Source organism: Equus quagga, chromosome 12, assembly GCF_021613505.1.
Source record: "Equus quagga isolate Etosha38 chromosome 12, UCLA_HA_Equagga_1.0, whole genome shotgun sequence".
In the NCBI taxonomy this organism is placed as follows: Eukaryota; Metazoa; Chordata; class Mammalia; order Perissodactyla; family Equidae; genus Equus; species Equus quagga.
The window spans coordinates 4389724-4401099 of record NC_060278.1 but is presented as its reverse complement, the minus strand read 5'-3'; the positions used below and the strand labels follow the sequence as shown (position 1 = coordinate 4401099).

The following is an 11376-nucleotide window of genomic DNA, read 5'->3' as shown; positions in this document are numbered from 1 at the left end:
GATCACCTGAGATGACGCAGACGTTCTGTGCAGTGTGGTGCTGCCACTGAGTGCTCAGTAAACATTAGCTGCTATTAGGGCTGGAGCAGAGAAGGTGGAGGGGAAAGTGGTCAAAGCTGGTCCTTGTAAACCACGTGAAAAAGTTTGGAATTCACCCAAGGGCATTGAATATCGTCAGATTTGAGTTTTAGAAAGAACGCTCTGGCAGCAGAATGCGATGGAGAAAGGTTTAGAATTGAGACCAGAAGCAGGGAGGGCAGTTAGGAAATGGCAGCCGTATCCAAAGGAGAGGTTATGGCCCCTGAACAGATGTGGCACCCGAGGAGGTGGAAAGAAATATACCAATTGAACACATATAGGACATGAAACAAGGATGACTCGGGTTTCTGGCTTAATAAGATGGGTAAATGGTGCCATTTATTAAAACAGAGAACGCTAGAGAAAAACCAAATTGCACGCGTGGGTTCTTCTTTAGGAACAAGGAGGAAGAGGAAAGATGACCTTAGTGTGGAACATGTTTAACTTGAAGTGTGTTGAAGACATCCAAGTGGAAATGATCAATAGACAGACATACGTGTGGCTTTGGAACAGCACTGTCCAACAGAACTTTCTGCAGCGATACCTTGCTCTGTCCAATATAGTGGCCACTATGTCAAATGGCTAAGTATTTGAAATGCAGCGAGTGTGACTAAGGAGCTGAATCTTTAATCTCGATTAATTTAAACTTAAGTAGTCACATGGTTAGTAGCTAGCATATTGAACAGTACAGGCTTGGAGTTGAGCCTAGAGTCAAGAGTGCAAATGATAAACAATAAAATTTGACTTGAGTCAAATCAGATTAGTGTAAGGGAAATTAGAGTTGGTTTTATGATGGCTACCTTGGAAGATTTATTGTAGAGAATCCCTAGTTTGACCATAACAGCGTATGCATTTTAGTTCATCCAGTAAACCTGTTATGAACTTATTTAGCTAACTTCTACGCACAGTCAGTGCCTTAAATTCACTCACTGTAAACTTATATCGTTCTTCCTCCAATCATAGATATCTTCCAATCATAGATATCCTTCCTCCAATCATAGATATCTTCCCAGAATCAAATGTGGACGGGTGGGGTGAGGAGGCTTGTTTCTAGAATTTCAATATTTGGTGAACTGCATCGATGCTCACACTATGTATATCCCTTGTAAAGACTTTAGTCATAACCTGTCTCATCTTTCCAGACTAGAGACCAAGTGTTTTCAGTCTATCCACAATATAATTCTCTTATCTCCATGATCATTCTGGATGCTTTTTCTGGAAACCTGACAATTTTCTTTCTTGATGTAGGTAAACCAGAATTTAAAAACACAAAATTTCAGCTACTTGTAACAATGGCTTGATACAAGGTAAACATTTTTGTTTGTGCTTTGCTTTTTACTATCTTTTGGTTAGATATTTGGCGCCACGGAAGTATCATGGTGGAGAAGGTTGAACAGCGGCCTCAAAAATACATCCAAGTCCTAATCCCCAGAATCTGTGAATATTGCCTTATACGGCAGAAGATGTAATTAAATTAAGGATCTTGAAGGGCTGATCCTGAATTAGCTGGGTGGCCCCAGGTGCAGTCACTTGTGTCGTTGTGAGAGAGAGGCAGAGGGGATTTTCAGACACTCAGAGAAGGCAAGGTGAAGACAGAGGCAGAGTGTGGAGTGAGGCCGCCATCCACCAAGGATGCTGGGCCACCGGAAACTGGAAGAGGCAAGAAACGGACTCTCCCCTAGAGCCTCCAAAGGGAGCTCAACCCTGCTGACACCTTGACTTCAGCCCAGTGACACTGATTTTACTTTTGTCTTTCAGAACTGTGAGAGGATACACTTCTGCTGTTTTAAGCATCTTTAGTGGTTATTTACTACTGCAGCCACAGGAAACTAACACATGTGGTCAGAATACTGTTCAGTAAAGACTGATGCTGTGCAGTACCGACAGTCCTACATATTGCCCCCTTTGTTTTATATAACTACAAAGCTGGCCGGAGCATTCTCTAAGACTGGATTCTCCTTCAAAATGCACTGTTTCACATTTGCCTATGAGAAACTTTTTTTTTGCTTTTGTATCTAATTTGTTCAGAATATACCCTTGTGACAAAATTCTGGAACTGTCATCCGGTTCTTCCAATAATGTATTCCACAGATAGTTTCCAAAGTTGGATAAATGTTACATTTACTTACAAAATCTCAAGTAAGATGACTCCATTAGACATTTAATCTAATGTTAATTCCAATTTTAATACCATTTAAAAAAATTCTGCTTAGCCTATTATTCAATGCATATCCTACTAGAATGTCAGCTACCTGAGGGCAGGCTGAATTAAACAGTGCCTGGCTTAGTTAATAAATATTTGTTGAATCAATGTGCTATTTGTCTATTCATCCTCTACTGCTCTTATTTTCAAACTTCTAAAACATAGCCTAATCCTTTTGTTGAATTTATATAGAATATCAATATATAAAATAGATTAACAGTATACCTGCTCGAGTATTAGTGAGGAGTGTGAAATCCTGCTTACCTAATATATTGCACATTAATATTATAGCATATTGTACATTGTTATAATATTCATGAAAAAACCCCTAAATTTGGAGTTCAGAAAACACTGTTTACATAGTCCTTTTGGAAAAAATGAAATTCTTATCAATGGTAATAGGTCACAGTTTGGGAAGTTTTTTGGGCTTCTGCTCATGAAATGGACAAAGGCATAATAGCAGTTTTCTTTATGCACACAACAGGAACAAAGGTTACAAATAAGTTATGTCAAAAATCTGTTGCCAGGCTTATCCACTAAGCAGGGGGAGACAAACCGCAGTGGCTTTGGAATCTGGCAAATGAGTTCAAGTCCTGGAGTGTCAATCACTGTATAACGTTGATGAATGTCACCTATAATACGGTGATAATCCTAGTAGCTACCTAAAAGGGTTATTGTGAGGATTAAGCGAGGCAATCACTATGCATAAGATGTTACTTTGTAAATATTCAGTAAGTGGGAGTTACTAGTTAGACTAGATGTCAAAGTTCCCTTGATAACCTATTTCTCTTTCTCTACGATCTGGGCGTTTAAATTGCTCGTTTGTATTTATGTCCTTCACCTCAGGCTAGTACAACATCGGTAGTGGAGTACATGGACAGATGGCAAGAAATTTAGAGACTGAAGACTCAGTTTTGAGTAAATTTCTTTATTTTTTAAATGTGAGTGATACTATTTTGTATTTTCTCTGCATCCCAGAGTTGGTACGGTCAAAGAGAGTAAGTGCTACCTGGATGTTGCTCACCACCTGCCTGTCTGCCTCTTTTCTACCCAGTGCAAGACTTATTTCAAATTCCTACAGGGTATGCTTGGCGAGGACTCATTTTACTGTGCCCAATCCATTTATAAATTTGCCTGTGGTCAGTAGGCAAACTAGGTAGACTTGGGGAGGCCCAGGCCTCATTCTATCTGCTAGGCTTTGTTTAGAAATCTTAATCCTAATTATTCTTGAGTACATTTAAAACAGTAAATTTTTTGTCACACCGATCAGCCACTAGAACTGAAGGGCAGTTTTTTATCTTTTCTCTTTAAAGAATGTAGAACAGAACAAACACAAGTAGTTATCACAACTGGAAGTCCACCTCGCTGAGACAGGGAATTCTCTTCAAGGTAGGTATAACTCTAAAACGCCCAATCAGTGATAGCTGTATTATCACACCAAGATTATCCCACTCTTGGTGATCTCTCCCAGATTCACACTTTAAACTTCATCTCTGAAGATGAATCTCAAGTCTGACCTCCAGCCAAGACCTCTCCTCCAAATTCCAGACTTACGTGCAGCTGCCTACTTGACATCTGTTTGGATGTCTAATGGATATCTTAAACAGTCCCAAACTGAGCTTCCCCCAGATGCACCTCTCCCACAGTGCTCTCCAACTGTGGCCAGTTGCTCAGGCCAAACACCCTGGAGTCATCCTTAAATCTGCCTTCTCTCATGGACCTGGCATCTATTAGACAGTGAGTGAATTTTACTGGGTGGGTCGAACTTTAAAATATAAACAGAATCCCACTGCTTCTCACTACCACCCTTGTCACCGTTGCCTCTCACTTAGATTATTGCCCTTTGCTTCCTACCCTGGCTCCCTCAGCAGTCTTTGCTGAACACCAAAGCCAGAGTGAGCCTGCTAAGATCACATCACTTCTCTGCCCCAAATTCCTTTCTCAAGTAGAGGAAAAGCCAAAGTCCTCAAAATCAGCTATCAGGTCCTCCACACCAGCCACACTGCCTTCCTTTAGCAAAGCAGGCACACTCCCACCTCAGGATCTTCGTACTTCTTCTTTCTGCCTGGCATGCTTTCCCTCCTTCGAGTCTCTGGCCAAATGTAACCCCCTCTCTCTGTGAGCCCGTCCTGGCCCACCTACGGAAACTGCAACCTCTGCCCCACCCTGCCACTTCTCCCCCTTCTTTGCTTACTTTTTTCCTTAATATTTACCATAATACAAGTTAAAGTATACTTATTAATTTTGTTTTTATCACCCAATGAGATTATAAACTCCATGAGGGCAGGAATTTTTTCACCGCTGTAGGACCTGAAACAGTTCCAAGCAGAGTTACAATTCAGTAAATAATTGCAGAAAAAGTGAACTTAAAGTTATCACTCCCATTCCCATGTCCCCCTTCACTGAATAACTTTAATTAAAGTCACACAAAAGCTCTTGAGTTGAAAATAAAAGCAAAACACCACTACACATTAGTTTGTCAACATGTAATGCCCTGGGTTTATTTTGTGAGAATTCTATCACAATTTTTCCAGGTGGGATTAAAAACCTTAAGGATAATGTATGCCATTGGACTGGGCATTCAGACTTCGGTACTGACAAAGCACTAGTAGTAGTCTGTTAAGTACCTTTCTCTTCACAGAAGAGAGGTCAAATATTTCCAAAGGAAGGCACCCGATATTTGTGGTTCTGGCCTTGCAGCCTTCTGGAGAATCTTAAAAGGAAAAAAGCTGGCTGGCTGTTTTTAGAAACTGGAATGATGATACACGTACAGCAATTACTGCATTCTTCTCCCTTATATCCTTTTTGTAAGAACAAGTAAAGAATGAAGTCTTTTAAACAATTCGACAATAAAAAAGTACAATTTTTTTGTGCTAAAAAAAGGGCAAGACAACATAAACTCCAGTTGTAAGGACTCCATTTGCATACTTGATTTAACACTTTTTGGTGTGGAAGGAAATGGGACTACTGGGCTGTTTGTAGAGCAGCAACATAACATTAGTGCTTTAAGTACCAGAAACTGCCCACAGCTTTGCGGGCAAGTGGGGATGGGAAGATTCAAGAGACTTCATTTTAGCTTGTTACTTGTCCTAATGATAGACCAGGAAGATCCCCATTCAATAGTACATTCCCCATTTTTTAAAAACTGATGCCTTTTTTTTTTTGTAAAATTCTGTATGTATGTCACCATTTTTTTCACATGATACACAGAAAACTCAGGGACCCAGAGGGGAACCAAGTTATGTTATACCATTTACAAAATACCAAGGAGTCCACAGCTACCTAACACATTTACTACAGCACAGGAACCAATGAAGGTACAGTGTACAAAAAACTGTAAACACGGCACAATAAATAGATAAAACAGCAGGTTCCGCACCATGCACATGATGTGATGACACTTCATCTCTATACAATCTCACATCTCACACTCTTTGTTGCAGTTTATTTCCCTCCCACCCCCCGCCCCCAAGTGCAAAGCATCACAAATGAACATTTCTGTATTCAAGTAACATATATACAAGGGTATTACAAATATGCAGTACTGTACAGATAATTGCTGTATTCTTAATTTACAGATGTTGATTTTTTCCTATTAACAGTAAGAAAAGAAAAATTGAAGCATGAGAGATGAGCATTGCTGTCAAGTCCTCACAGCTGCCACAGAAACGCATGTGCTGCATTCCATCATCCCTTGCATTCAAAATGCTACTGATGCATAGCACCTAATCCAGTCCTCAGGCCGCAGGTCCATTCCTGAGGAAGCTACGTCACCTCCATCGCTACTGTGTTGTCTGCTATGTTGTTTAGTGCTGGCTTTTCTGATTCATGATTTTCCCTGTTGAAATAAAGTTCAATAATTTACTTATCTGAAACAAATTTAACAAATCAAGACTATCTACCCAATAAACAGCTTAAATATTTTTAATAACAGGAAGAAATTTGACTCTTTGGGACAAGTTAGCAAGTAGAGGAATATAAAAGTTTATAGCTTATCATCAGGAGTATACAACCAGAAGTCAGGCTCACGCCCACTATAAACTCCATGGTTAACTCTATCACCAACAAGTATAGTGGCACCCAAACAACCTAGAGGCTAAAAACACACGAAGAATCCCCAAGCTTGAGTTACAGTTTCAATTTCCTCCTCTGCTAAACCTTGCACAAGAGTGTAGAAAAAGGAACAAATGCGACTGAGGTCCACTCATGTTGGGACTGTAAGTCAGAGCTCTATGCACGGGGCTGAGGAGGATGGCTGCTGGGCCGCCAGGGGGAAGGGCGGGGTCTCAGACATCCCGGCACCTGTACTGCTAAGTGTGCTTAGAGAAGTCAGCAAACTTACTCTGGATCTCAGTTTCTTCATCTTTAAAACAAAGGGACTAAAATAAGTGATATAAAAGTTTACCACACACTGTGAGTGTTCTACAGTTACATAATTCTATAGCAATGAAAACTATGTATTACATATTTAAGTAATAACTATAATTGATGCATTAGCTATGACTAGCCCCAGAATACTAATAGGAATGGATTAGTATTGAGCAGACGATGACTATTACTTCAGTTCAGAAGCAGACTGGGATGCATGGGTTTGGAAACTACAGGCTATGGTCTGTTGCTACAAACCCTGCTCCTCTCTCCCGGCCACTCCTGGCTGAGGAAATCTAAGTCCGGCATCCAAGATGTTCTAAGTCTGGCTTCCTCCTATCATTCCAATTTCAACTACTAACCTTCTGAAACCTCTACACAAACTAGTCTACTTGTTAACCTCTGAACGCATTTATATTTCCCCAACTCTCTCTCTTCCTCTTCTCTGCCCAACCAAGATCAAATCTGATTTTATTTACTTATTTATTTATTTTTGAGGAAGGTTAGCCCGGAGCTAACTACTGCCAATCCTCCTCTTTCTGCTGAGGAAGACTGGCCCTGAGCTAACATTCATGCCCATCTTCCTCTACTTTATACGTGGGACGCCTACTACAGCATGGCTTTTGCCAAACGGTGCCATGCCTGCACCTGGGATCTGAACTGGCGAACCCCGGGCCGCCGAGAAGCGGAACACGCGAACTTAACCGCTGAGCTACCAGGCCAGCCCCAAATCTGACTTTATTCTGCAACATTCCCAGAATATCCCTGGTGTGAAAAGCTTTCTCCTTAAATTGAAATTATAGCCATAGACCATACAAATAATCTGACAAACATACAATGCTTTGCGATACCTCTAGATTGATTTTCATTTATGGTTTACAATTAACATTATTTAACTTTTCATACTTTTTGCTTATCTTCTAACTAAAGTGAAAACTCTTTTTTTTGTTTCTCCCTCAGTACTTTATAAACAGCAAGATTTTAATTACATTGTATTTAAGAAAGAATAGAGCCTGAGCAAACATTCTAAACCACCTACTGAAACCTAAGACAACAAGTTAGCACAGAAAACAATAATTGGATTAAAAGTTGACCTGCCACGAACACTGTAAGTGTTTACATTTACATTATCAAGAGTAGCTCAGCATACCAGCCCTGGTGGATTCTATCAATTCTGACTACATGAGAAACTGGGAAAGAAATCACAAAAAAGGGAAACATTCTAAAGAGAACTCCTTCCATCCAAAGATGGAAGAAAAATGAGAGCATTTATAAGCTATTATTATACTAAGAAAGTGATGTTCAAATCATGTATGAAATATGCGCTATACCATCTAGTTCAAATTCTCAACAATATGAATTACAACAATTATTGGTTTAGTCCTTGAATAAATAAGGAATTCTCATTTATACATTTCTCATGTATATAAGGAAAAGAACAACAACAAAAAAGCCACAAAAAAAATAAGTCGAGAGCAATATCAGAGAACTTAAGATAGATCTCTTATTTTTCAAACACTTTAGGCTTCAAATAACTGCTCACCTTGGAACTGAATCTACAGAGGATGATGATGGAACCTTGGAAACTTGACAGTTTGCTGCGGCAGCCAGCTTTAAGGCAGACGATGGAACAGCACTTAAAGTCCTGGGTAGATGTCGTGCATTTATGGGGGCAATAGAGTTTACAGTGGCAACTGATGAAGGTACAGTTAATCGAATGTTGTTCCCAATCAGAACCTGAGTTGTTGCAGAATTGGCAGCAGTTACTTGATGACTCAGTGCACTGTGGGAACTTGAAGTCTGTGTCATGTTTGAAGGCTGTAACAAAGTTGAACCTGCCGTTGATGGACTTGTATGTACAAGTGCTGTTGGTGTAGTACTACTGAGGTGTAAGCCCTTGTATACTCCTAGAGAAAAAGAAAGAAGCATCTAAACAACGTGCAACACTGCTGTCTGTTTATTACAGATCTATGTTACAAATATTATCACAACAATCTAAACGTCTTTATCCCTACCTGAGGCTGGAAGGACACCATTCACCCCAATCCCAAGCACCACATCATCCTTCATCTTGAATCCCATCAGTTGTTCTGACGTCACCAAAGCAGAAGCAGCAAATTGAGCACTAGCAGAATCCAAAGTCTTGGAAATAAAACCCTAAAAAGAACACACAAATCTAATCAGCATCACTTAGTCTCAAATTAATATTAAAGCTACAAAGGTATACCAAAATCAGTCTGAATATAAATGAAAGTGGCAAGCCACTGAAATATCTGCATCTCTTTTGATACTCATAAATTTGAGGAATGCTCAAGTAACCTTATAACTCAAAGATTATGAATTTTCATCTTCATATATGACAATATTTAATGTGGACAAGTAAATTACCAAAATAAACCTTGTATAATGTGGAAACAGTAAACCTCCCATACAAAGTGTTGGACAAGAAATATGCTAGTAAAACATTTCAGTGATTTGCAAATACAAATAATGGATAAACGAGTACGTAAACTTTTTTCACCTTACTTACACATATATACACACATAGCCAAAGACATCTTTGGGATAGTAAGATAACTATCCCTTTAGAATGGAAGTAACAAAATATCACATCATATCTTAGCCCAGAAATTAAGAGGTCCCTTGAATGTTTTAAATGAATTTTTCCTCCAAGATGCTGAGATGCAAATCTCAGTCTTTAAGCCATAAATGTGTTTAAATGGCAAACACTTATCACGCTTTAGGTTTAAAAGTGATTTCTTTTAACAGTAAAAGAGGTTATTTTAGTATGATAATTTTAAATAAATTTTAATAATGATTAAATTACCCAAGATAATGAGCTGGGTAAGGTTATATTTTAAGAGGTACATTCACAGACTACAGGTCAGACTTGCAGACAGGGTCTTCATCTCATTTAACTATGCTTTTAAGCTTTACTTTTTAAAATAGGGAGCAGAGGCAACAGCTTCCATACTCACCTGCAATGTTCTTTCTAAACCCTGTATAGAATGGCTATGATGTAGATTCAGGCGAAAGCCACTTTTCTGCTGGTTAGATGCAAGGTTCTATGACAACAGTTGGTAATTAGAGATGAACTCTGGTGGGAAACAATGAGGGATAATCATAAGACAGACAAATCCCTCACCTGTGAAGTGTTGGTGGAGGAATTACTATTTGCTTGCTGTTGCTGAATTTGCGCAAGCTGCTGTTTCTGCATTAGAGCCAGCTGCTGTTGGTGTTGCTGGTATTGTTCGGCTGTAAATGCTGAACATAAAACGAAGAAATACTTTATGAAAATGTACAGAAATCATACATATCTTACAATACTAAAACAAATTTCAGCATTAAAAAAATTTGGGCAAAATTCCTGATCCTGCTAAAGATCACTTCCAAATGAAAATTTCAGCATTTTTACAACCACATTTAACAAGAGTGGCATGAGTTTAAAGAAAAGCAAAATTAAACTTCTAAACAGAGGAAAGAGAACTGCTCACTTCTCAAGTTTCAGAACCATTATTTTTAAAAGCTGTGATACTTGTGCTAGACAGTGTAAAAAGGTAATATCAGCTTTTTAAATCCACATATTTGGAATTCAACTTTGCACTGAGCTAGAGAAGAAATCTGATAATTACCATTTGGTTTCCAGTTTACTCAGATTACTGTCCCAATGCATTCAGATGATCCCTAACCATTCTGTGTATAAATACTAACTGTTCTACATATTTTTTAATTTCAGTCATTACAAACATTTTCTCTATATGACATAAGGTTGTTGATTTATTACCTTTTTTTTTTTTAAAAAAGAACTCATCCTTTAAGTTTAACAGGAAGAAAAGAGGCTCCAAATGTTAAGGTTAATTAATCTTTCCCCACCCAATTAACCCACCTGGAAAAAATCCAGTCAATAAGAACGGAGTTGTTTATGTTGATTTACTGTACAGAATGATGTCTGAGGAAAGACACTGTGTTATGCTACTTATGTTTGTCTATGGAGAGCTCAGTTCTAAAAAAAACAAACAAAAAAATGTTCATTTATTACCCCCCAAAAAAGTGTGTGCAGTTTTTAAAAAGGAAACCTTTTTCTTTTCTTTTCTTTTGCCAATTAAAAAAAGGAAAAAAAAGGCACATACAATTACAACATCTGACTTTAAAGGCTTCTTTAAGAAGCCTGTGATGTTTGGGTAAGAATTATTTAAAACAAAAAGAAAGGGTTATCATGCATCCCTGGGTACCAGGGAATCTCTAAATCATGCAAATTTCCTCAATCTAAAGTTTAAGTTTTCAAAATACTGTTACCTAATTTGTTGTCTTTAACTGCCTTTTGATAATTTAGAGTATCATTTCATCAAGTTTTATAATTTTCACTTATAACTCACGAAGAATCTTTATCTCCCAGGATACAGCTTCTGCCTAGTACAACTTCAAAATGTTTAGGCAGAAATTCTACCATGTTTTGAATGGATCAGAAAACTGTGAAATAATAGTTAAGAAAACCTCAGAAGTTATTAGCATCTACACAGGCTCTTACACTTGAGCTGAACTAAGTTCTTGGGCTACAAGGGCAAAAAAATAATTTCTTGTTGGAAAAGTCCTACTATTGATTTTCTTATTTTGTGTGTTCCAAATCTGGTTAGTTGCCATCTGTCTTTTGATGAGTTTCTTTTCATATGATGGTTGTAAATCCTCAGATGTGAATTCTCAAGGAAGACTTTTATTGATAATAGGAT

General features: G+C 38.4%; 1 protein-coding gene across 2 annotated transcripts in view; it reads right to left on the bottom strand.

Annotated features, from left to right (window-relative positions):
• Positions 1-4752: 4752 nt before the first annotated feature.
• EPC1 (enhancer of polycomb homolog 1) overlaps positions 4753-11376 on the bottom strand; it is a 91542-nt gene continuing 84918 nt past the window's right edge. Inside the window, exons 11-15 of one of the 2 annotated variants that reach the window (XM_046679117.1) lie at positions 9795-9913; positions 9628-9714; positions 8665-8806; positions 8193-8556; positions 4753-6119 (exon numbers count right to left, since the gene is read on the bottom strand). In XM_046679117.1, the coding sequence (XP_046535073.1) occupies positions 6047-6119; positions 8193-8556; positions 8665-8806; positions 9628-9714; positions 9795-9913 (785 nt within the window). In that variant the 3' untranslated portion in view covers positions 4753-6046. The remainder of the gene's footprint in view (positions 6120-8192; positions 8557-8664; positions 8807-9627; positions 9715-9794; positions 9914-11376) is intronic. The other variant, XM_046679118.1, reaches the window with a different exon arrangement.